The sequence below is a fragment of the Coregonus clupeaformis genome, chromosome 31 (genome assembly GCF_020615455.1).
Source record: "Coregonus clupeaformis isolate EN_2021a chromosome 31, ASM2061545v1, whole genome shotgun sequence".
Taxonomy (NCBI): Eukaryota; Metazoa; Chordata; class Actinopteri; order Salmoniformes; family Salmonidae; genus Coregonus; species Coregonus clupeaformis.
Window position 1 is genome coordinate 5,672,345 of NC_059222.1, and position 27,881 is coordinate 5,700,225.

A 27,881-nucleotide genomic window follows, 5' to 3' on the forward strand; every position below is an offset into this window, starting at 1 on the left:
TCACTTGGCTCTGTCATATCCTCACATGGCCTTTCATATCATTGCTACGCTGACGATACACAACTAATCTTCTCCTTTCCCCCTTCTGATAACCAGGTGGCGAATCGCATCTCTGCATGTCTGGCAGACATATCAGTATGGATGACGGATCACCACCTCAAGCTGAACCCTGGCAAGACGGAGCTGCTCTTCCTCCCGGGGAAGGACTGCCCGTTCCATGATCTCGCCATCACGGTTGACAACTCCGCTGTGTCCTCCTCCCAGAGTGCGAAGAGCCTAGGCGTGACCCTGGACAACACCCTGTCGTTCTCCGCCAACATCAAGGCGGTGACCCGCTCCTGCAGGTTCATGCTCTACAACATTCGGAGAGTACGACCCTGCCTTACACAAGAAGCGGCACAGGTCCTAATCCAGGCACTTGTCATCTCCCCGTCTGGACTACTGCAACTCGCTGTTGGCTGGCCTCCCTGCCTGTGCCATTAAACCCCTACAACTCATCCAGAATGCCGCAGCCCGTCTGGTGTTCAACCTTCCCAAGTTCTCTCACGTCACCCCCCTCCTCCGCACACTCCACTGGCTTCCAGTTGAAGCTCGCATCCGCTACAAGACCATGGTGCTTGCCTATGGAGCAGTGAGGGGAACGGCACCTCTGTACCTTCAGGCTCTGATCAGTCCCTACACCCAAACGAGGGCATTGCGTTCATCCACCTCTGGCCTGCTGGCTCCCTTCCTCTGCGGAAGCATAGCTCCCCCTCAGCCCAGTCAAAACTGTTCGCTGCTCTGGCACCCCAATGGTGGAACAAGCTCCCCTCACGACGCCAGGACAGCGGAGTCACTCACCACCTTCCGGAGACATTTGAAACCCCACCTCTTTAAGGAATACCTGGGATAGGATAAAGTAATCCTTCTAACCCCCCCCAAATTGTAAAGTGGTTATCCCACTGGCTATAGGGTGAACGTACCAATTTGTGAGTCGCTCTGGCTAAGAGCGTCTGCTAAATGACGTTAATGTGCCCTTGAGCAAGGCACTTGACCCTAATTGCTCCTGTAAGTCGCTCTGGTTAAGAGCGTCTGCTAAATGACTAAAATGTAAATGTAAAATGTACATATCTACCTCAATTACCTCGTAACCCTGCACATCGACTCAGTACTGGTACCCGTGTATATAGCCAAGTTATCATTACTCATTGTGTATTTATTCCTTGTGTTATTATTTTTATATTCTTTTTAAATGTTTCACACATTGTTGGGAAGTAAGCATTTCACCGTTAGTCTACACCGGTTGTTTACGAAGCATGTGACAAATACAATTGTATTTTATTTGAAGGCCTGTTTTAGCATAGGCAGTGACATTGAGGACTTTCACCATTTAGAAGTAATCATCTGGGTGGGACTTACTAAGTTTACCAGGACTCAGGAGAAATCAGCCAATGAATTATATTCCTGAGCAAATATTCCATAACTTCAGGTGGCAGTAAATCACCAACCTTGGCTTTATACCTGTTCAGACAACACCCTCCAGGTGGCAGTATGCACCCTTTCAGTTTGTTTACAGATTCATAGAAGTAGTTCAAGAAGAAATAGACTTCTTTAAATTGTAGAAAGCCTGTTTCCTAAAAAGCACCGCAATGGTGGGTTGTGGGAAAAGTCTAATGAGTCACAAGATTTTTCTAGTAATGGTGGGTCACTAAGACAATCTGAAATGCATTAGGTGGGTTAGAACACTATTATGGAGCGTAAAGTGTATGTAACGCTTACCTACAGTATTTGAGTAGCAACACTAACATCAACAAGACAGAAATGACTATCACTAACTCTGACCATCTATTTATAGAGTGTACTAGTAAAGAGGTGTGTGCTTGCACATACCTCTCTGCAGGGGTAGGTTCCCTGGCTTTGCAGTACTGAAGTCGTTGATACACACATACAGTTTATCCTCTGGTTTGGTGCTGGGGATGGTGACTGCTTCCACAAAAGTGCTGGGAAACTGGCCTGGAGAGGGAGATGGAGCAAAAAACTGAGATGAGAAAGAGGAGTAAGGAGGAGACAAAATAAGTCAGAGGCGAAAAGGAGAGATACAGTGGGGAAAAAAAGTATTTAGTCAGCCACCAATTGTGCAAGTTCTCCCACTTAAAAAGATGAGAGAGGCCTGTAATTCTCATCATAGGTACACGTCAACTATGACAGACAAAATTAGGAAAAAAAATCCAGAAAATCACATTGTAGGATTTTTAATGAATTTATTTGCAAATTATGGTGGAAAATAAGTATTTGGTCAATAACAAAAGTTTCTCAATACTTTGTTATATACCCTTTGTTGGCAATGACACAGGTCAAACGTTTTCTGTAAGTCTTCACAAGGTTTTCACACACTGTTGCTGGTATTTTGGCCCATTCCTCCATGCAGATCTCCTCTAGAGCAGTGATGTTTTGGGGCTGTCGCTGGGCAACACAGACTTTCAACTCCCTCCAAAGATTTTCTATGGGGTTGAGATCTGTAGAATGGCTAGGCCACTCCAGGACCTTGAAATGCTTCTTACGAAGCCACTCCTTCGTTGCCCGGGCGGTGTGTTTGGGATCATTGTCATGCTGAAAGACCTAGCCACGTTTCATCTTCAATGCTCTTGCTGATGGAAGGAGGTTTTCACTCAAAATCTCACGATACATGACCCCATTAATTCTTTCCTTTACACGGATCAGTCGTCCTGGTCCCTTTGCAGAAAAACAGCCCCAAAGCATGATGTTTCCACCCCCATGCTTCACAGTAGGTATGGTGTTCTTTGGATGCAACACAGCATTCTTTGTCCTCCAAACACGACGAGTTGAGTTTTTACCAAAAGGTTCTATTTTGGTTTAATTTGACCATATGACATTAACCCAATCCTCTTCTGGATCATCCAAATGCACTCTAGCAAACTTCAGACGGGCCTGGACATGTACTGGCTTAAGCAGGGGGACACGTCTGGCACTGCAGGATTTGAGTCCCTGGCGGCGTAGTGTGTTACTGATGGTAGGCTTTGTTACTTTGGTCCCAGCTCTCTGCAGGTCATTCACTAGGTCCCCCCGTGTGGTTCTGGGATTTTTGCTCACCGTTCTTGTGATCATTTTGACCCCACGGGGTGAGATCTTGCGTGGAGCCCCAGATCGAGGGAGATTATCAGTGGTCTTGTATGTCTTCTATTTCCTAATAATTGCTCCAACAGTTGATTTCTTCAAACCAAGCTGCTTACCTATTGCAGATGCAGTCTTCCCAGCCTGGTGCAGGTCTACAATTTTGTTTCTGGTGTCCTTTGACAGCTCTTTGGTCTTGGCCATAGTGGAGTTTGGAGTGTGACTGTTTGAGGTTGTGGACAGGTGTCTTTTATACTGATAACAAGTTCAAACAGGTGCCATTAATACAGGTAACAAGTGGAGGACAGAGGAGCCTTTTAAAGAATACGTTACAGGTCTGTGAGAGCCAGAAATCTTGCTTGTTTGTAGGTGACCAAATACTTATTTTCCACCATAAATTGCAAATAAATTCATTAAAAATCCTACAATGTGATTTTCTGGAGAAAATTTTTCTCAATTTGTCTGTCATAGTTGACGTGTACCTATGATGAAAATTACAGGCCTCTCTCATCTTTTTAAGTGGGAGAACTTGCACAATGGGTGGCTGACTAAATACTTTTTTTCCCCACTGTCCATGATGCGATTCCTTAATCTGGGCAGAGATGATCTTTTGCGACCTCTAAACTCAAACCCTGACCCCCACCTGTGACTCCGTCCTTGTTGCCGAGCAACCAGAACTCATCCACCACGTTGAGCACCTCGATGACATCGCCAGTGAAGAGGGGCAGCTCCTCAGAGACGCTGGGCAGGAACTCAAACACGGCACGGACCACCGAACCCGGCTCCATCACTCATCGCCTGAACAGAGAGAGAATGATGGATAGTAATTAAGCATATTTTACCATGCGTTGACGCTGAACACTGTCATTTATAGCAACAACTTAGGCAATAGCTGCAGGAGGAATAGAGGGGCTGAATGACCCAACTGGAAGCTGAGGATGATTATGCACTGACTAAGTTGCAAAGAGCATCTGCTATATGACTAAAATGTAAAATGGCCATGATGAGGGGCAAGTTGGGAATTTAAGCCAGGACACCCTTACTCTTGAAATATGTGCTCATGGATCTTTAATGACAACAGAGTCAGAACCTTTGTTTAATATTATTGTATAGCTTGGGATTGCATTTTCCCTGCATATTGCAACAAATAGAGGATGAGGTAAAGGGAGACTATTAGGATCATATCTGGGCAAAAGGACTGTATCTGGCAAATTATTTACAAAGTCGACATACTGCATTAACTCTCTCCCGCATGCACACTTCTTCTGTCGCTGTACTACTCTATTGTTACCACTAGGTGTCTCAATAAACCAGCGATGCTATACTACAACCCTTGATCACCTGGGGCCTCATTTATATAAATGTTGCATTCATACAAAATCCAATTTTATTTGTCACATGCGCCAAATACAACAGGTGTAGACCTTACCATGAAATGCTTACTTACAAGCCCTTAACCAACAATGCAGTTCAATAAATAGTTAAGAAAATATTTACTAAATAAATTAAATAAAAAGTAACAATAAAATAACAATAACGAGGATATATACATGGGGTACCGGTACCAAGTCAATGTATGGTGGTACAGGTTAGTCGAGGTAATATGTACATGTAGGTAGGGATAAAGTGACTATAGATAATAAACAGCGAGTAGCAGCAGTGTAAAAACAAAGGGTTGGGGGGGTCAATGTAAATAGTCCGGGTGGCCATTTGATTATTTGTTCAGCAGTCTTATGGCTTAGGGGTAGAAGCTGTTAAGGAGCCTTTTGGACCTAGACTTGGTGCTCCGGTACCGCTTGCCGTGCGGTAGCAGAGAGAACAGTATGACTTGGGTGACTGGAGTCTTTGACCATTTTTTGGGCCTTCCTCTGACACCACCTAGTATATAGGTCCTGGATGTACTGGGCCGTACGCACTACCCTCTGTAGCGCCTTACGGTCAGATGCCGAGCAGTTGCCATACCAGGTGGTGATGCAACCAGTCACGATGCTCCCGATGGTGCAGCTTTTTGAGGATCTGGGGACCCGTGCCAAATATTTTCAGTCTCCTAAGGGGGAAAAGGTGTTGTCGTTCCCTTTTCATGACTGTTTTGGTGTGTTTGGACCATGATAGTTTGTTGGTGATGTGGACACCAAGGAACTTGATGTCCACAAACTCTTCAGCCCTCCTTTTCCTGTAGTCCAAGATCAGCTCATTTGTCTTGCTCACATTGAGGGAGAGGATGTTGTCCTCACTGCCAGGTCTCTGAACTCCTCCCTATAGGCTGTCTCATCATTGTCGGTGATCAGGCCTACCACTATTGTGTCGGCAGCAAACGTAATGATGGTGTTGGAGTCGTGCTTGGCCACGCAGTCGTGGGTGAACAGGGAGTAGAGGAGGGGACTAAGCACGTACCCCTGAGGGGCCCCAGTGTTGAGCGTGGCAGATATGTTGTTACATTTTAATCATTTAGCAGACGCTCTTATCCAGAGCGACTTACAGTTAGTGAGTGCATACATTTTTTGTCATACTGGCCCCCCGTGGGAATTGAACCCACAACCCTGGTGTTGCAAACGCCATGCTCTACCAACTAAGCTACACAGGACTACATGTTACCTACCCTTACCACCTGGGGGCGGCCCATCAATAAGTCCAGGATCCAGTTGTAGAGGGAGGTGTTTAGTCCCAGGGTCCTTAGCTTAGTGATGAGCTTTGTGGGCACTATGGTGTTGAACGCTGAGCTGTAGTCAATGAACAACATTCTCACATAGGTGTTCCTTTTGTCCAGGTGGGAAAGGGCAGTGTGGAGTGCGATTGAGTCATCTGTGGTTCTGTTGGGGTGGTATGTGAATTGTAGTGGGTCTAGGGTTTCCGGGATGATGGTGTTGATGTGAGTCAAGACCAGCCTTTCAAAGCACTTCATGGCTACCGACATGAGTGCTACGGGGCTGTAGTCATTTAGGCAGGTTACCTTCGCTTTCTTGGGCACATGGACTATGGTGGTCTACTTGAAACATGTAGGTATTACAGATTCGGTCAGGGTGAGGTTGAAAATGTCAGTGAAGACACTTGCCAGTTGGTCCGTGCATGCTCGGAGTACACGTGCTGGTAATCCGTCTTGCCCTGCGGCCTTGTGAATGTTGACCTGTTTAAAGGTCTTGCTCACATCGGCTACGGTGAGAGTGTTCACACAGTCGTCCGGAACAGCTGGTGCTCTCATGCATGCTTCACTGTTGCTTGCCTCAAAGCGATCATAAAAGGCATTTAGCTTATTTGGTAGGCTCGCGTCACTGGGCAGCTCGCCGCTGGGTTTCCCTTCGTAGTCCGTAATAGTTTGCAAGCCCTGCCACATCCGACGAGCATCAGAGCTGTTTGCTGAAGGTGCAAGTGTGCCTCTCCCTGATCAGGTTTTCACCTCCCAACCTCGTTCATTCAGCAGCCATGTGGCCTTAGAGGATTCCTGTAGAACTAACGATGAAGGAAATGATCACTAAGAACCATTTGCCTTTAGAACAGAACACTCAGATTCTTACGAGAGCCTCCTGTTTGATGGTTAGTCTGAAGGCATAGCGGGATTTCTTATAAGCGTCCGAAATAGTGTCCCGCTCCTTCATAGTGGCAGCTCTAGCCTTTAGCTCTGTGAGGATGTTGCCTGTAATCCATGGCTTCTGGTTGGGATAAGTACGCACTGTGGGGATGACGTCGTCGATGCACTTATTGATGAAGCCGGTGACTGAGGTGGTATACTCCTCAATGCCATTGGATGAATCCCAGAACATATTCCAGTCTGTGCTAGCAAAACAGTCCTGTAACGTAGCATCCGCGTCATCTGACCACTTCCATATTGAGCGAGTCACTGGTACTTCCTGCTTTAGTTTTTACTTGTAAGCAGGAATCAGGAGGATAGAATTATGGTCAGATTTGCCAAATGGAGGGCGAGGGAGAGCTTTGTATGCGATTCTATGTGTGGAGTAAAGGTGGTCTAGAGTTGTTGTTTTTTCTTTGGTTGCACATGTGACATGTTGTTAGAAATTAGGTAAAACTATTTTGCCTGCATTAAAGTCCCCGGCCACTAGGAGCGGCGCTTCTGGATGAGCATTTTTTTATTTTTTATTTTTTTATTATTATTATTATAATTTTATTTTTTTAGGGGGTAGATCAGCTTTAATATTGCAGATAGATTGTAACTTTCATCAATATAATTGTCTGCATCACTTCCAATTAACCATATGTTTTTTTTTTCTCGCAAAATACAGTGATGGAAAAAAGTATTTGATTCCCTGCTGATATTGTACGTTTGCCCACTGACAAAGACATGATCAGTCTATAATTTTAATGGTAGGTTTATTTGAACAGTGAGAGACAGAATAACAACAAAATAATCCAGAAAAACGCATGTCAAAAATGTTATAAATTGATTTGCATTTTAATGAGGGAAGTAAGTATTTGACCCCTCTGCAAAACATGACTTAGTACTTGGTGGCAAAACCCTTGTTGGCAATCACAGAGGTCAGACGTTTCTTGTAGTTGGCCACCAGGTTTGCACACATCTCAGGAGGGATTTTGTTCCACTCCTCTTTGCAGATCTTCTCCAAGTCATTAAGGTTTCGAGACTGACGTTTGGCAACTCGAAACTTCAGCTCCCAAAGGGAAAGAGGTTCTCACCCAAGATTGGACGGTACTTGGCCCCGTCCATCGTCCCTTTGATGCGGTGAAGTTGTCCTGTCCCCTTAGCAAAAAAACAAAAACACCCCCAAAGCATTATGTTTCCACCTCCATGTTTGACGGTGGGGATGGTGTTCCTCTACATGCTTTGTAAGTAGGAAAACCTGCAAAATCGCTGTATATATATATATATATATATATGTATATATATATATATGTATATATATGTATATATATATATATATATATATATATATATATATATATATATATATATATATATATATATATATATATATATATATATATATATATATATATATATATACACTGAGGGAAAAAAGTATTTGATCCCCTGCTGATTTTGTACGTTTGCCCACTGACAAAGAAATGATAAGTCTATAATTTTAATGGTAGGTTTATTTGAACAGTGAGAAACAGAATAACTACAAAAAAAATCCAGAAAAACGTATGTCAAAAATGTTATAAATGTATTTGCATTTTAATGAGGGAAATCAGTATTTGACCCCCTCTCAATCAGAAAGATTTCTGGCTCACAGGTGTCTTTTGTACAGGTAACGAGGTGAGATTAGGAGCACACTCTTAAAGGGAGTGCTCCTAATCTCAGTTTGTTACCTGTATATAATATAATATGCCATTTAGCAGACACTTTTATGCAAAACGACTTACAGTCATGTGTGCATACATTTTTACGTATGGGTGGTCCCGGGGATCGAACCCACTACCCTGGCGTTATAAGCGCCATGCTCTACCAATTGAGCTACAGAGCTACAGAGGTGTATAAAAGACACCTGTCCACAGAAGCAATCAATCAATCAGATTCCGAACTCTCCACCATGGCCAAGACCAAAGAGCTCTCCAAGGATGTCAGGGACAAGATTGTAGACCTACACAAGGCTGGAATGGGCTACAAGACCATCGCCAAGCAGCTTGGGGAGAAGGTGACAACAGTTGATGCGATTATTCGCAAATGGAAGAAACACAAAAGAACTGTCAATCTCCCTCGGCCTGGGGCTCCATGCAAGATCTCACCTCGTGGAGTTGCAATGATCATGAGAACGGTGAGGAATCAGCCCAGAACTACACGGGAGGATCTTGTCAATGATGTCAAGGCAGCTGGGACCATAGTCACCAAGAAAACAATTGGTAACACACTACGCCGTGAAGGACTGAAATCCTGCAGCGCCCGCAAGGTCCCCCTACTCAAGAAAGCACATAAACATGCCCGTCTGAAGTTTGCCAATGAACATCTGAATGATTCAGAGGAGAACTGGGTGAAAGTGTTGTGGTCAGATGAGACCAAAATTAAGCTCTTTGGCATCAACTCAACTCGCCGTGTTTGGAGGAGGAGGAATGCTGCCTATGACCCCAAGAACACCATCCCCACCGTCAATCATGGAGGTGGAAACATTATGCTTTGGGGGTGTTTTTCTGCTAAGGGGACAGGACAACTACACCGCATCACAGGGACGATGGACGGGGCCATGTACCGTCAAATCTTGGCTGAGAACCTCCTTCCCTCAGCCAGGGCATTGAAAATGGGTCGTGGATGGGTATTCCAGCATGACAATGACCCAAAACACACGGCCAAGGCAACAAAGGAGTGGCTCAAGAAGAAGCACATTAAGGTTCTGGAGTGGCCTAGCCAGTCTCCAGACCTTAATCCCATAGAAAATCTGTGGAGGGAGCTGAAGGTTCGAGTTGCCAAACGTCAGCCTCGAAACCGTAATGACTTGGAGAAGATCTGCAAAGAGGAGTGGGACAAAATCCCTCCTGAGATGTGTGCAAACCTGGTGGCCAACTACAAGAAACGTCTGACCTCTGTGATTGTCAACAAGGGTTTTGCCACCAAGTACTAAGTCATGTTTTGCAGAGGGGTCAAATACTTATTTCTCTCATTAAAATGCAAATCAATTTATAACATTTTTGACATGCGTTTTTCTGGATTTTTTTGTTGTTATTCTGTCTCTCACTGTTCAAATAAACCTACCATTAAAATTATAGACTGATCATGTCTTTGTCAGTGGGCAAACGTACAAAATCAGCAGGGGATCAAATACTTTTTTCCCTCACTGTATATACACACACACACACACACACACATACACCATACAGTGGGGGAAAAAAGTATTTAGTCAGCCACCAATTGTGCAAGTTCTCCCACTTAAAAAGATGAGCGAGGCCTGTAGTTTTCATCATAGGTACACGTCAACTATGACAGAAAATGAGAAGATAAAAAAATCCAGAACATCACATTGTAGGATTTTTTATTACATTTACATTTTAGTCATTTAGCAGACGCTCTTATCCAGAGCGACTTACAGTTAGTGATTTTTTTTATTTATCTTTTTATACTGGCCCCCCGTGGGAATCGAACCCACAACCCTGGCGTTGCAAACACCATGCTCTATCAACAGAGCTACATCCCTGCCGGCCATTCCCTCCCCTACCCTGGACGACGCTGGGCCAATTGTGCGCCGCCCATGAGTCTCCCGGTGGCGGCCGGCTGCGACAGAGCCTGGATTCGAACCAGGATCTCTAGTGGCACAGTTAGCACTGCGATGCAGTGCCTTAGACCACTGCGCCACTCAGGAGTCTAAATTATGAATTTATTTGCAAATTATGGTGGAAAATAAGTATTTGGTCAATAACAAAAGTTTCTCAATACTTTGTTATATACCCTTTGTTGGTAATGACACAGGTCAAACGTTTTCTGTAAGTCTTCACAAGGTTTTCACACACTGTTGCTGGTATTTTGGCCCATTCCTCCATGCAGATCTCCTCTAGAGCAGTGATGTTTTGGGGCTGTCGCTGGGCAACACGGACTTTCAACTCCCTCCAAAGATTTTCTATGGGGTTGAGATCTGGAGACTGGCTAGGCCACTCCAGGACCTTGAAATGCTTCTTACGAAGCCACTCCTTCGTTTCCCGGGCGATGTGTTTGGGATCATTGTCATGCTGAAAGACCCAGCCACGTTTCATCTTCAATGCCCTTGCTGATGGAAGGAGGTTTTCACTCAAAATCTCACGATACATGGCCCCATTCATTCTTTCCTTTACACGGATCAGTCGTCCTGGTCCCTTTGCAGAAAAACAGCCCCAAAGCATGATGTTTCCACCCCCATGCTTCACATTAGCTATGGTGTTCTTTGGATGCAACTCAGCATTCTTTGTCCTCCAAACACGACGAGTTGAGTTTTTACCAAAAAGTTCTATTTTGGTTTCATCTGACCATATGACATTCTCCCAATCCTCTTCTGGATCATCCAAATGCACTCTAGCAAACTTCAGACGGGCCTGGACATGTACTGGCATAAGCAGGGGGACACGTCTGGCACTGCAGGATTTGAGTCCCTGGCGGCGTAGTGTGTTACTGATGGTAGGCTTTGTTACTTTGGTCCCAGCTCTCTGCAGGTCATTCACTAGGTGGTTCTGGGATTTTTGCTCACCGTTCTTGTGATCATTTTGACCCCACGGGGTGAGATACTTTTTTCCCCCACTGTATATACAGAAGTATGTGCACACCCTTTCAAATTAGTGGATTTGGCTATTGCTGACAGGCGTATAAAATCGAGCACACAGCCATGCAATCTCCATAGACAAACATTGGCAGTAGAATAGCCCATACTGAAGTGCTCAGTGACTTTCAACGTGGCACCATCATAGGATGCCACCTTCTAACTAACAAGTCAGTTCGTCACATTTCTGCCATGCTAGAGCAGCCTCGGTCAACTGTAAGTGCTGTTATTGTGAAGTGGAAACATCTAGGAGAAACAACGGCTCAGTCACGAAGTGGTAGGCCACACAAGCTCACAGGACGGGACTGCCAAGTGCTGAAGCCCATCTCGCACAAAAATAGTCTGTCCTCGGTTGCAACACTCACTACCGAGTTCCAAACTGCCTCGAAGCAACGTCAGCACAAGAACTGTTAGTCGGGAGCTTCTTGAAATGTGTTTCCATGGCCGAGCAGCCGCACACAAGCCTAAGATCACCATGCGCAATGCCAAGCGGCTGCAGTGGTGTAAAGCTTGCCGCCATTGGAGTGATGAATCACGCATCACCATCTGGCAATCCGACGGATGAATCTGGGTTTGGCGGATGCCAGGAAAACACTACCTGCCCCAATGCAGAGTGCCAACTGTAAAGTTTGGTGGAGGAGGAATAACGGTCTGAGCTGTTTTTCATGGTTCGGGCTAGGCCCCTTATTTCCAGTGAAGGGAAATCTTAACGCTACATATGACATTGTAGACGATTCTGTGCTTCCAACTTTGTGGTAACAGTTTGGGGAAGGCCCTTTCCTGTTTCAGCATGAAAATGACCCCGTGCAACAAGCGAGGTCCATACAGAAATGGTTTGTCGAGACCAGGGTGAAAGAACTTGACTGGGCTGCACAGAGCGCTGACCTCAACCCCATTGAACACCTTTGGGATGAATTGGAATGCCGACTGCGAGCCAGGCCTAATCCCCCAACATCAGTGCCCGACCTCACTAATGCTTGAGGCTGAATGGAAGCAAGTCACCGCAGCAATGTTCCAACATCTACTAGAAAAAGCCTTCCTAGAAGAGTGGAGGCTGTTATAGCAGACTCCATATTAATGACCATGATTTTGGAATGAGATGTTCGACGAGCAGGTGTCCACATTTTATTTAACCTTTATTTAACCAGGTAAGACCCATTGAGGTTAAAATCCTCTTTTGCGAGGGCGACTTGGCAAGAAGGCAAAAGTGAAATAGCAGCGTGTACAGTACATAAAATATTACAGAAAAATACAAAATACACAGCTTTTCATCTAACCAAATCCCAAGATACTTATAGGAGGTGACCCTATCAATTTGCTGGCCTTTTATAGTTAACATCTGCAAGTGACTCCTTCTGTTTACTTTCAGGGAAGAGACAACCATACATTTTGTTTTCCTTGCATTAAGCACAAGTTTAAATTCAAAAAGCTGCCTTTGAATAACATCAAAAGCCAACTGTAAGTCCTGAAAAGCTTTCTCAATATTAGATGCGCTAGAATAAATAATTGTGTCATCAGCATACAGATGGAGATTTGCAGTCAGTCTTCCCTATATCATTTATATACAGTGTAAAAAGGGTTGGACCTAAAATTGAGCCCTGGGGAACTCCTTTTGTAAGCCTTCGAAACACAGATTTCATACCCTCCTGTGCTAAACACTGTTCTGTCAGAAAGGTAGTTTTGGAACCAATCCAATGCATGAAAACTTAAACCAACCTTTTTCAGTCTATACAACAGCAGGGCATGGTCAACAGTGTCTAAGGCCTGTTGACCTGACCATCTAGAATATCACATACTTTTGGTCGTGTAGTGTATAATAACCATCATATCGAAGTAAACTTGGAGTCACGCAATGATATGGTATGTGGTCCTCCCACTACGACTCGGGAAACCATGTAGTTTATTAGGCTATACATGAAATAAGTTATGAACTTTACAGGGTGGTGAAAATGCACGGTGATCTTGACGTTCCTTTCCAATAAATATCGAGGGTCTTATTCTGGTGACATAATGATCAATGCTTGACTGCCGTTTACAAATAAAAAATATTCTCTCTTATCCATAATAATCTCATGTAGACTAGCCTACCCACACTGTATCTGCCAGCTGTTGGCTACAGCACATGTGCCAAGACCAGAGTAGACACATTTGCTATTTAATGCAATAGTTTGTGACAAACATCGTTTGAGTTGAAAACACATTGAACTTTAGCGAAAAAGTAAATTGTGTGCGCACTGTCATCACGCACACATTTTTTCTCCGCAACAAGTCAGTTTGGTGGAAAATGCGCACATTTTCTTTATGCAGATTCTAGAATATTCGCATGAAAATCTGTCGCCAATTGGATCAAATCAAATCAAATTCTATTGGCCACATGCGCCGAATACAACAGGTGCAGACATTACAGTGAAATGCTTACTTACAGCCCTTAACCAACAGTGCATTTATTTTAAATAAAAAAGTAAAATAAAACAACAACAAAAAAGTGTTGAGAAAAAAAAGAGCAGAAGTAAAATATAATAACAGTAGGGAGGCTATATATACAGGGGGGTACCGGTGCAGAGTCAATGTGCGGGGGCACCGGCTAGTTGAGGTAGTTGAAGTAATATGTACATGTGGGTAGAGTTAAACTGACTATGCATAAATAATTAACAGAGTAGCAGCAGCGTAAAAAGATGGGGTGGGGGGCAGTGCAAATAGTCTGGGTAGCCATGATTAGCTGTTCAGGAGTCTTATGGCTTGGGGGTAGAAGCTGTTGAGAAGTTTTTTGGACCTAGACTTGGCACTCCGGTACCGCTTGCCATGCGGTAGCAGAGAGAACAGTCTATGACTAGGGTGGCTGGAGTCTTTGACAATTTTGAGGGCCTTCCTCTGACACCGCCTAGTATAGAGGTCCTGGATGGCAGGAAGCTTGGCCCCAGTGATGTACTGGGCCGTACGCACTACCCTCTGTAGTGCCTTGTGGTCGGAGGCCAAGCAGTTGCCATACCAGGCGGTGATGCAACCAGTCACATGCTCTCGATGGTGCAGCTGTAGAATATTTTGAGGATCTGAGGACCCATGTCAAAACTTTTCAGTCTCCTGAGGGGGAATAGGCTTTGCCATGCCCTCTTCACGACTGTCTTGGTGTGTTTGGACCATGATAGTTCGTTGGTGATGTGGACACCAAGGAACTTGAAGCTCTCAACCTGTTCCACTACAGCCCCGTCGATGAGAATGGGGACGTGCTCAGTCCTCTTTTTTTTCCTGTAGTCCACAATCATCTCCTTTGTCTTGGTCACGTTGAGGGAGAGGTTGTTATCCTGGCACCACACGGCCAGGTCTCTGACCTCCTCCCTATAGGTTGTCTCATTGTTGTCGGTGATCAGGCCTACCACTGTTGTGTCGTCGGCAAACTTAATGATGGTGTTGGAGTCGTGCCTGGCCATGCAGTCATGGGTGAACAGGGAGTACAGGAGGGGACTGAGCACGCACCCGAGGGGCCCCCGTGTTGAGGATCAGTGTGGCAGATGTGTTGTTACCTACCCTTACCACCTGGGGGCGGCCCGTCACGATGTCCAGGATCCAGTTGCAGAGGGAGGTGTTTAGTCCCAGGATCCTTAGCTTAGTGATGAGCTTTGAGGGCACTATGGTGTTGAATGCTGAGCTGTAGTCAATGAATAGCATTCTCACGTAGGTGTTCCTCTTGTCCAGGTGGGAAATGGCAGTGTGGAGTGCAATAGAGATTGCATCATCTGTGGATCTGTTGGGGCGGTATGCAAATTGGAGTGGGTCTAGGGTTTCTGGGATAATGGTGTTGATGTGAGCCATGACCAGCCTTTCAAAGCACTTCATGGCTACAGACGTCAGTGCTACGGGTTGGTAGTCATTTAGGCAGGTTATCTTAGAGTCCTTGGACACGGGGACTATGGTGGTCTGCTTGAAGCATGTTGGTTTTACAGACTCAGTCAGGGACATGTTGAAAATGTCAGTGAAGACACTTGCCAGTTGGTCAGCACATGCTCGGAGTACACGTCCTGGTAATCCGTCTGGCCCTGCGGCCTTGTGAATGTTGACCTGCTTAAAAGTCTTACTCACATCGGCTACGGAGAGCGTGATCAAATAGTCATCCGGAACAGCTGGTGCTCTCATGCATGCTTCAGTGTTGCTTGCCTCGAAGCGAGCATAGAAGTGGTTTAGCTCGTCTGGAAGTATTGTGTCACTGGGCAGCTTGCGGCTGTGCTTCCCTTTGTAGTCTGTAATAGTTTTCAAGCCCTGCCACATCCGACGAGCGTCAGAGCCGGTGTAGTACGATTCAATCTTAGTCCTGTATTGACTCTTTGCCTGTTTGATGGTTCGTCGGAGGGCATAGCGGGATTTCTTATAAGCGTCCAGGTTAGAGTCCCGCTCCTTGAAAGTGGCAGATCTACCCTTTAGCTCAGTGCGGATGTTTCCTGTAATCCATGGCTTCTGGTTGGGGTATGTACGTACGGTCACTGTGGGGACGACATCATCGATGCACGTATTGATGAAGCCACTGACTGATGTGGTGTACTCCTCAATGCTATCTGAAGAATCCCGGAACATGTTCCAGTCTGTGCTAGCAAAACAGTCCTGTAGCTTAGCATCTGCGTCATCTGACCACTTTTTTATGAGTCACTGGTGCTTCCTGCTTTAGTTTTTGCTTATAAGCAGGAATCAGGAGGATAGAGTTATGGTCAGATTTGCCAAATGGAGGGCGAGGGAGAGCTTTGTATGTGTCTCTGTGTGTGGAGTAAAGGTGGTCTAGAGTTTTTTTTTCCTCTGGTTGCACATTTAACATGATGGTAGAAATTAGGTAGAACGGATTTAAGTTTCCCTGTATTAAAGTCCCCGGCCACTAGGAGCGCTGCCTCTGGATGAGCTTTTTCCTGTTGACTTATGGCCTTATACAGCTCATTCAGTGCAATCTTAATGCCAGCATTGGTTTGTGGTGGTAAATAGACAGCTATGAAAAATATAGATGAAAACTCTCTTGGTAAATAGTGTGGTCTACCGCTTATCATAAGATACTCTACCTCAGGCGAGCAAAACCAGGAGACTTCCTTAGTATTTGATTTTGTGCACCAGCTGTTGTTTACAAATATACACAGACCGCCACCCCTTGTGTTACCGGAGTCAGCCGTTCTATCCTGCCGATGTAGCGTATGTTAGCTGTATGTTGTCCATGTCGTCGTTCAGCCACGACTCGGTGAAACATAAGATATTACAGTTTTTAATGTCCCGTTGGTAGGATAACCGTAATCTTAGGTCATCCAATTTATTCTCCAATGATTGAAGATTGGCTAATAGGATTGATGGGAGCGGCAGTTTACTCGCTCGCCGTCGGATCCTTACAAGGCACCCCGACCTACGTCCATGATATCTCCGTCTCTTCCTCATGCGAATGACAGGGATTTGGGCCTTGTCGCGTGTCTGTAGGATATCCTTCGCGGCCGCCTCGTTGAAGAAAAAATATTAGTCCAATACGAGGTGAGTAATCGCTGTCCTGATATCCAGAAGCTCTTTTTGGTTATAAGAGACGATGGCAGAAACATTATGTACAAAATAAATTACAAATAGCGTGGAAAAACACACATAATAGTACAATTGATTAGAGGGCTGTAAAACGGCAGCCATCTTCTCCGGCGCCATGTAAACCTAGCTAGTGATGGTTTGTATAAACCGTATAAAACCTAGCCTGTCCAACCTTGGAAACAATGTTTCACTTTTGATCAATCTCAGGGCCTCCCAAGTGGCGCAGCGTTGTAAGGCACTGCAGTGCTTGAGGCGTTACTACAGATCCGGGTTCGATCCGCGACCGGGAGACCCATGAGGCGACGCACATTTGGCCCAGCGTTGTCCGGGTTAGGGGAGGGCTTGGCTGGCCGGGATGTCCTTGTCCCATTGCGCTCTAGCGACTCCTGTGGCGGGCTGGGCGCATGCACGGTGACACGGTCGCCAGTTGTACGGGTGTTTCCTCCGACACATTGGTGCGGCTGGCTTCCGGGTTAAGTGAGCAGTGTGTCAAGAAGCAGTGCTGCTTGTATGGGTGCTTCAGAGGACGCATGGCTCTCGACCTTCGCCTCTCCCGAGTCCGTACGGGAGTTGCAGCGATGGGACAAGACTAACTACTAATTGGATATAACGAAATTGGGGAGAAAAAGGGGTTAAAAAAGTATTTACAAAATACAATAAAAATCGATCTCGCACCTGTACAGAGAATGCTGTGAATGAACGAGACAAGCTTTTCTGATCCTAAGAGAAATCATGCAACAATATTATCAAATGTCAATAGAAAAGCTATGAAAACAGACAAAAATGGAGCAGTCGCTGCCCTTCTAGCTGTAGAGTTTGTAACTTTAGCTGGCTAAGTGAGAAGTTAGCCAGCCTGCATAGCAACCATTTTTGTTAGGCATCGCAACCAATGTTTTTGCACGGATTAAAGTATGTTGTTTTTTGTCCTCAGATGGAAGGATGCAATAGTATGAATTTACTTATCAAAATAATGTGCAGAATGCATTACAGTCATCACAAACAGATGTAAATTAAGGGACAGTGCAGCTTTTGTGATTGGACAATGAGCATTCTAGGCGTTGTTCTTAAACCCGTTTCACACTGGCTATTTTGGCACCATGTTTCTGGGGCTAACCCCGAAAAGCTGGTGCAACCCTGTTCCGGAGCAGGGCCAGCTATCCCTGGGCTTAGGTTGGTGCTAGCCCACTTTAGAATGTGCAAGTGTGAACACTAAGAAGGCTCTTAGCCCTGGGCTAAGGTGCAGCATGAGCGTGACTATTGTGTACTGTAGTCAGGATTTTGATTCTTTCATTAGCTTAACGCTACAGTCTGCGATTGGTGCATCATTATTTGGGATATGTACAGCCATTGATTCTTACACATGGTTAAAACTTCTAAATGATTTTGATCTCATGGATGGTCAGTCTATTAATCTATGAATTTTAGTGGGGTTTCATTTCTTAATGTTTAATATTTCCATTATGATTGCCCAAGTTCAGCCTTTTCTTTACTAACAGGCCTGAAGGATAATCCACACAATCTTCTAACAAGCCTGAAGGATAATCCACACAAATCCTATACATTTGCTTTGCTTGTAACTTCAAGTAGATTCAAATTAAACTCTTGACTTGACTTGTGTGTCCCCCTGGGGGCAGAGGTGCCCTGAGGGAAGGGGTTCCCCTCTCCTTCCAGTGGGTCCCTCTTCCCACTGATCCCCCTCCAGGACTTCAAGAACATCCTGCTGTCATCCAAACAGTTGTGATTAAATAAAATAAAACATTTTAAGGGACATTTCTAGATCTTCAGCACAACCCAAACATCAACATATGTGAACATTGTACATTTCTATGTTTTGTAGTAAAGAAGATAGAGGGAGATGTGTTTCCAATGACATCAATGTGCAACGTGTCATTTTAACCAATTGTTTGTATTTATTATGGTATTTACGGATTTCACAATACATTGTGTGTGCCCTCCGGCCACTACTCTACTACAACACACAATCAATTGCCTCCTAATTGGTTGATGATGTATTGTATTGTGAAATCTGTTGTAAAATGTATTTTAATGTTTAAAAATGGTGTTATAATGTATATTCCTGCCAGGAAGAGTAGCTGCTGCCTTGGCAGCAGCTAATGGGGATCCATAATAAATAAAAAATAATTGGTTAAAATGACACGATGCACACCGATGTCATTGGAAACACATCTCCCTCTATCTTGTTTACTACAAAACATAGAAATGCGCCATTTTCACATGGGGTGGTGCTGGAGATGATGAATATGAAGTACAAATCTTTTGAAATGTCCCTTTAAAACGTCATAAATGCCATGGGTCTTCTGTACTCTAGTATGGGTCTCCCGAGTGGCGCAGTGGTCTAAGGCACTGCATCGCAGTGCTAGCTGTGCCACTAGAGATCCTGGTTCGTATCCAGGCTCTGCTGTAGCCGGCCGCAACCGGGAGACCAATGGGGCGGCGCACAATTGGCCCAGCGTCGTCCAGGGTAGGGGAGGGAATGGCTGGCAGGGAGGTAGCTCAGTTGGTAGAGCATGGCGTTTGCAACGCCAGGGTTGTGGGTTCGATTCCAACGGGGGGCCAGTATGAAAAAAAAAGAAGGAAAAAAAATAATGTATGCACTAACTGTAAGTCGCTCTGGATAAGAGCGTCTGCTAAATGACGTAAATGTAATTTTTTAAAAATGTATTACAGTTTTCATTTACTGTGGTATTCTAGTAGGAGAGTGTATAAAAGTGTAGTAGTCCGAGTGTAGTTATTTCTGATGAAATGTGTGATCTACCTGCCCCACAATCCAAAGTTATAAGATTGATATAGTAGTTTATCAAAGTAATCAGAACAATTATTTTACTAAATTTAACTTTTGACTATATTTAACTGCTTCGCTTAAGTAAAACATTTTAAACTTCTTCCACTGCCACAAAAATTATTTTGAAAGAGTTAAAACAAGTCCTAACATTTTTCTTCAAGGAAAATGTACATCTACTTAATCCTTGGTCATTTATTAACCTAAAATGATCTGACAAATGAAAATCAGAAAGCATGTCATATCTTTAGCCATGTACACTCAGAGCACATGGCTAGCCATGCTATATGAGCTCATTTGACAACTGCTGCTCAGACAGAACTCCCTATCACATGTGCTGAAAGACAAGTTGAAAAGAAAAGGACAAATGGCCTCTGTTAATGTCTAGAATGATCCACTGGCCTGCCTGTTTGGCACATTGCTTTTAACTGAATACATTCTAGTGGATGCAGCACTCTGGAAGGCCGCATTGGCCTGAAGTACAATGAGCAGTCAGTAAACAACCTATTAGAAATAAAAAGGCTACAACTGCACCATGCCCAGTCTAGAGGGTTCTACCGCTTGGTGTGTGTGTGTGTGTGTGTGTGTGTGTGTGTGTGTGTGTGTGTGTGTGTGTGTGTGTGTGTTGCTATTGTTCGGTTGGGCAGGGAGAGAGAGTGGCAGAGGCCTCATTGTTGGCATGAGATGGACCCAGTTCAATAAATAACGTGGCCAGTCAGCAGATCAGCTGGCACCCACACTCCACCTCTAGCGCATCAATTGGACACAAACATACACGCCTCAGCAACTACAACTACCACCTCCCACAGAGTTTCATCTCTTGAACTTGCAATATAAAAAAATTACACAAAAAAAAAAAAGGTTTTTGGCAAGTAAGTACTTGTATTGCCCTTTCAAATGTGGCCTTTGCAATACACTATGATGTGTTGACATTATTTTGATTCAGGTTAAGATGTTACTTACATTTTCATGTGTCCTTATTGATCCGCTGACTTTGAACAAACGTATTGCAAATTGAGAAATCATGTGACAAAACTGAATAAAAATAAGAAGAAACAACACTATGAAACAAGCATAAATTACATAAAGAATGATAGTAAAAAGCTTTGGAGCACCTTAAATGAAATTTTTGAGAAAAAGGCAAACTCAGCTCCATCATTCATTGAATCAGATGGCTCATTCATCACAAAACCCACTGATATTACCAACTACTTTAATCATTTTTTCATTGGCAAGATTAGCAAACTTAGGCATGGCATGGCAGCAACAATTGCTGACACTACACATCCAAGTATATCTGACCAAATTATGAAAGACAAGCATTGTAATTTTGAATTCCGTAAAGTGAGTGTGTATTTGAAGAATCTCAAATATAAAATATATTTTGATTCGTTTAACACTTTTTTGGTAACTACATGATTCCATATGTTTTATAGAAAATGTTTTAAAAAATAAAGAAAAACACTTGAATGAGTAGGTGTGTCCAAACATTTGACTGGTACAGGGTCCCCTGTAGCTCAGTTGGTAGAGCATGGCGCTTGCAACGCCAGGATTGTGGGTTCGTTTCCCACAGGGGGCCAGTATGAAAATGTATGCACTCACTAACTGTAAGACGCTCTGGATAAGAGCGTCTGCTAAATGACTAAAATGTAAATGTAAAATGGTACTGTATATTAGCAGAACAGTGCTAATATATAGAAAACTGTATTATGTGAAGGATGGTTTATTCAACATGGAACTGTTACACTTGAAAGTTATCAAAACACTGTTTAATATCTACATAAGTTCAGCAATTGCATTCTTCTCATATTAATCTGTAGGCTCATATTACTCTGTAGGCTACACCGATGGCTTTCCATCTGACTTCTACAAAAAATGTGATCCCCAACTTGCTCCTATTTTGCATGCAATTTACTTCAAATAATTTGAAAACAAATTAGTTCCTCCATCAATGAACCATCCCACTGGGCAGAAACTGGTTGAATCAACGTTGTTTCCACATCGTTTCAACCCAAAAAAAATAAATGTGATGACGTTGAATCAATGTGAAAACCAGATTGTGTTTGCAAACATTCATCAACGTAAGGGTATGTCGTATTTTTTTCACCCAACTTTTAACCTAAATCCAATGGCATAGTGACATTTGTTGTGGATTTCACATTTCATTCACATTAGTTGACAACTCAACCAAATGTACAGTGCATTCGGAAAGTACTCAGACCCCTTCCCTTTATCCACAATGTTACATTACAGCATTATTAAAAAATGTATTAAATAAAACATTTTCCACAATCTACACACAATACCCCATAATGACAAAGTGAAAACAGGTGGAGATATTTTTGCAAATGTATTCAAAATAAAAAACATACCTTATTTACATAAGTATTCAGACCCTTTGCTATGAGACTCGAAATTGAGTTCAGGTGCATTCTGTTTCCATTGATCATCCTTGAGATGTTTCTTCAACTTGATTGGAGTCCACCTGTGGTCAATTAAATTTATTGGACATGATTTGGAAAGGCACACACATGTGGTCCCACAGTTGACAGTGCATGTCAGAGCAAAAACCAAGCCATGAGCTCGAAGACAGGATTGTGTCGAGGCACAGATCTGGGGAAGGGTACTAAAACTTTTTTTGCAGCATTGAAAGTCCCCAAGAACACAGTGGCCACCATCGTTCTTAAAATGGAAGAAGTTTGAACCACCAAGACTCTTCCTAGAGCTGGCCGCCGGGCCAAACTGAGCAATCGGGGGAGAAGGTGACCAAGAACCCGATGGTCACTCTGACAGAGCTCCAGTTACTCTGTGGAGATGGGAGAACCTTCCAGAAGGACAACCATCTCTGCAGCACTCTACCAATCAGGCCATTATGGTAGAGTGGCCAGACGGAAGCCACTCCTCAGTAAACGGCACATGACAGCCCGCTTGGAGTTCGCCAAAAGGCACCTAAAGGACTCTGACCATGAGAAACAAGATTCTGTGGTCTGATGTAACCAAGATTGAACTCTATGGCCTCAATGCCAAGCGTCACAGCTGGAGGAAACCTGCCACCATCCCTATGGTGAAGCATGTTGGTGGCAGAATCATGCTGTGGGGATGTTTGTCAGTGGCAGGGACTGGGAGACTAGTCAGGATCGAGGGAAAGATGAACGGAGCAAAGTACAGAGAGATCCTTGATGAAAACCTGCTCACGACCTCAGACTGGGGCAAAGGTTCACCTTCCAACAGGACAACAACCCCAAGCACACAAGCAAGACAACGCAGGAGTGGCTTCGGGACAAGTCTCTGAATATCCTTGAGTGTCCCAACCAGAGCCCAATCGAACATCTCTGGAGAGACCTGAAAATAGCTGTGCAGCGACTCTCCCCATCCAACCTGGCAGAGCTTGAGAGGATCTGCAGAGAAGAATGGGAGAATCTCCCCAAATACAGGTGTGCCAAGCTTGTAGCATCATACCCAAGAAGACTCGAGGCTGTAATCGCTGCCAAAGGTGCTTCAACAAAGTACTGAGTAAAGGGTCTGAATACTTATGTAAATGCTCTATCCGTTTTTTTTTTTATACATTTGTAAAAATAAAACATAAAACTGTTTTTGCTTTGTCATTATGTGGTATTGTGTGTAGATTGATGAGAAAAAATAAATAAATGTAATCCATTTTAGAATAAGGCTGTAACGTAACAAAATGTGGAAAAAGTCAAGTGGTCTGAATACTTTCCGAATGCACTGTAAATCAAAACTAGACGTTGAACTGACGTCTGTGCCCAGTGGGAAGCATGTGGAAATAAAGACCCACTTGAATGTAGTTGTTATCGCCCCATTTTCTTAATTAAGTTGGACGTAAAGGTCTTAGCTAAAGTCCTATCCCAGCAGTTGGAAACAATTATTCCACAGATAATACCATGGAGCAAACTGGATTTATGCAAAATCGCATGTCTTCCTTCAATCGTAGATGGCTATTTAACCTCAAGTCATATACAGTGGGGGAAAAAAGTATTTAGTCAGCCACCAATTGTGCAAGTTCTCCCACTTAAAAAGATGAGAGAGGCCTGTAATACACGTCAACTATGACAGACAAATTGAGAAAAAAAAATCCAGAACGATTTTTTATGAATTTATTTGCAAATTATGGTGGAAAATAAGTATTTGGTCACCTACAAACAAGCAAGATTTCTGGCTCTCACAGACCTGTAACTTCTCTTTGTGGTCCTCTGTAGCTCAGCTGGTAGAGCACGGCGCTTGTAACGCCAAGGTAGTGGGTTCGATCCCCGGGACCACCCATACACAAAAATGTATGCACGCATGACTGTAAGTCGCTTTGGATAAAAGCGTCTGCTAAATGGCATATTATTATTATTATTATTATTATTCTTTAAGAGGCTCCTCTGTCCTCCACTCGTTACCTGTATTAATGGCACCTGTTTGAACTTGTTATCAGTATAAAAGACACCTGTCCACAACCTCAAACAGTCACACTCCAAACTCCACTATGGCCAAGACCAAAGAGCTGTCAAAGGACACCAGAAACAAAATTGTAGACCTGCACCAGGCTGGGAAGACTGAATCTGCAATAGGTAAGCAGCTTGGTTTGAAGAAATCAACTGTGGGAGCAATTATTAGGAAATGGAAGACATACAAGACCACTGATAATCTCCCTCGATCTGGGGCTCCACGCAAGATCTCACCCCGTGGAGTCAAAATGATCACAAGAACGGTGAGCAAAAATCCCAGAACCACCTAGTGAATGACCTGCAGAGAGCTGGGACCAAAGTAACAAAGCCTACCATCAGTAACACACTACGCCGCCAGGGACTCAAATCCTGCAGTGCCAGATGTGTCCCCCTGCTTAAGCCAGTACATGTCCAGGCCCGTCTGAAGTTTGCTAGAGTGCATTTGGATGATCCAGAAGAGGATTGGGAGAATGTCATATGGTCAGATGAAACCAAAATATAACTTTTTGGTAAAAACTCAACTCGTCATGTTTGGAGGACAAAGAATGCTGAGTTGCATCCAAAGAACACCATACCTACTGTGAAGCATGGGGGTGGAAACATCATGCTTTGGGGCTGTTTTTCTGCAAAGGGACCAGGACGACTGATCCGTGTAAAGGAAAGAATGAATGGGGCCATGTATCGTGAGATTTTGAGTGAAAACCTCCTTCCATCAGCAAGGGCATTGAAGATGAAACGTGGCTGGGTCTTTCAGCATGACAATGATCCCAAACACACCACCCGGGCAACAAAGGAGTGGCTTCGTAAGAAGCATTTCAAGGTCCTGGAGTGGCCTAGCCAGTCTCCAGATCTCACCCCATAGAAAATCTTTGGAGGGAGTTGAAAGTCTGTGTTGCCCAGCGACAGCCCCAAAACATCACTGCTCTAGAGGAGATCTGCATGGAGGAATGGGCCAAAATACCAGCAACAGTGTGTGAAAACCTTGTGAAGACTTACAGAAAACGTTTGACCTGTGTCATTGCCAACAAAGGGTATATAACAAAGTATTGAGAAACTTTTGTTATTGACCAAATACTTATTTTCCACCATAATTTGCAAATAAATTCATTAAAAATCCTACAATGTGATTTTCTGGATTTTTTTTCCTCATTTTGTCTGTCATAGTTGACGTGTACCTATGATGAAAATTACAGGCCTCTCTCATCTTTTTTAAGTGGGAGAACTTGCACAATTGGTGGCTGACTAAATACTTTTTTTTCCCCACTGTAGGTGTTTGGACGACTAACCCCTTTTAAACATTGTGTGCTTGAGTTTCGGACTTGGATTTGTCCATTTCTTCTGCATCTACTGATACCAACCATTAGTATGTGTGATTAACGGGGGCTGATTTAGAGCAGTTTTTGTGAGACAAGGGCGGATCCCGAAGGGGTCTGGGGGCAGTTCGTTTCACAAAAACGTCTGTAGAGTCCGAATGGTTTGAGCAACAAACTATGAAACCATATGAAATGATTAAACAATCTATGAAAATCTGAGACTCTCACGAACATATACAGTGGTTCCTCAATTAAAAGTTTCGAGCTTATGCCGCGACCGTTTGTGGTAGATGGTGGCAGATTGTGGTAAATTGCATAATTCCGTCGTTGCCCCACACTATCACAAGGGGGAGTTGATTATGCTTTTGGTTTCTCTCCCTCTAAAAACAGAAAGAATTCTAAATAACAAACTGGTTTTCTATTTATTATGGATCCCCATTAGCTGCTGCCAAGGCAGCAACTACTCTTCCTGGGGTCCAGCAAAATTAAGGCAGTTATATATTTTAAAAACATGACAATACATTCATAACAGATTTCACAACATATTAAGTGTGTGCCCTCAGGACTCTACTCCACTAACACAAATCTATAACACAAAATCCATGTGTACATGTGTGTATAGTGCGTATGTTATCACGTTTTTGTATGCATGTGTCTATGTTTGTGTTGCTTCACAGTCCCCACTGTTCCATAAGGTGTATTTTTATCTGTTTTTTAAATCAAAAATTTTACTGCTGGCATGAGTTACTTGATGTGGAATAGAGTTCCATGTAGTCATGGCTCTATGTAGTACTGTGCGCCTCCCATAGTCTGTTCTTGACTTGGGTCCTGTGAAGAGACCTCTGGTGGTATGTCTTGTGGGGTATGCAATGGGTGTCCGAGCTGTGTGCCTGTAGTTCAAACAGACAGCTCGGTGCATTCAACATGTCGTTATGATGCATAGGCTTCCATTAAAGAACACCCTCTGTGTTCTGTTAGGCAGGTAACTCTTTATCCAGAATATAGCAAGGGGTGTAAAGCTATAACACATAGATTTTCCCAGCAACAGACTATGATCGATAATGTCAAAAGCCACACTGAAGTCTAACAGCCCCCACAATCTTTGTATCATAAATTTCTCTCAGCCAATCAGTAATTTGTGTAAGTGCTGTGCTTGTTGAATGTCCTTCCCTATAATCGTGCTGAAAGTAAGTGTTCAATTAGTTTACTGTAAAATAGCATTTTATCTGGTCAAACACAATTTTTTCCAAAAGTTTACTAAGGGTTGGTAACAGGCTGATTGGTCGGCTATTTGAGCCAGTAAAGAGGGCTTTACTATTCTTAGGTAGCGGAATTACATTTGCTTCCCTCCAGGCCTGAGGGCAAACACTTTCTCATAGGCTTAAATTGGCAAATAGGAGTGGCAATATCGTCCACTATTATCCTCAGCAATTTTCCATCCAAGTTGTCAGACCCCAGTGGCTTGTCATTGTTGATACACAACAATCATTTTTTCACCTCTTCCACACTTACTTTACGGAATTCAAAATTACAATGCTTGTCTTTCATAATTTGGTCAGATATACTTGGATGTGTAGTGTCACAGTTTGTTGCTGCCATGTCATGCCTAAGTCTGCTAATCTTGCCAATGAAAAAATAATTAAAAGTAGGTGGCAATATCAGTGGGTTTTGTGATGAATGAGCCATCTGATTCAATGAATGATGGAGTGGAGTTTGCCTTTTTGCCTAAAATTTAATTTAAGGTGCTCCAAAGCTTTTTACTATCATTCTTTATGTCATTTATCTTTGTTTCATAGTGTAGTTTCTTCTTTTTATTCAGTTTTGTCACATGATTTCTCACTTTGCAGTACGTTTGCCAATCGGTTGTACAGCCAGACCTATTTGCCATTTATTTTACCTCATCCCTGTCAACTATACAATTACTCATCAATCCACAGGTTTTACAGTCATTTTATTAATGAGTGCATGCTTATTAGTAACTGGGATAAGCAATTGTATAAATGTGTCAAGTGCAGCGTCTGGTTGCTCGTCATTGCACACCACTACAAAACGTATTGTTTGACCTCTTATACACAATATTAGGCCCAGCCTTTGGAACTTTGGTTTTCCTAGATATGGCTACTATATTGTGATCACTACATCTGATGGATACTGCTTTCAAACTAATTTCTGCAGCATTAGTAAAGATATGATCAATACATGTTGATGATTTAATTCCTGTACTGTTTGTGACAATATACCTCTGTTGATATCACATATATTATGAAGCATTTCACACATGTTATCCAGATACTGACTTTTAGCACTTGGTGGTCTGTAGCAGCTTCCCACCAGAATGGGCTTTAGATAAGGCAGATTAACCTGTAGCCATATTACTTCAACAGTATTTAACATGAGATCCTCTCTAAACTTTACAGGAATGTGGTCATCTGTTACTAGCAAATTAACTTGTTTCTTATGCTACATATGTTAACATGAGCACTTTACT

General features: G+C 43.5%; 1 protein-coding gene across 1 annotated transcript in view; it reads right to left on the minus strand.

The window, feature by feature from the left end:
- LOC121547149 (dynamin-binding protein-like) overlaps positions 1-27,881 on the minus strand; it is an 88,307-nt gene that overhangs the window by 35,617 nt on the left and 24,809 nt on the right. Inside the window, exons 2-3 of the mRNA XM_041858266.2 lie at positions 3,755-3,909; positions 1,870-1,992 (exon numbers count right to left, since the gene is read on the minus strand). Coding sequence (XP_041714200.2) covers positions 1,870-1,992; positions 3,755-3,899 — 268 coding nt within the window. The 5' untranslated portion in view covers positions 3,900-3,909. The remainder of the gene's footprint in view (positions 1-1,869; positions 1,993-3,754; positions 3,910-27,881) is intronic.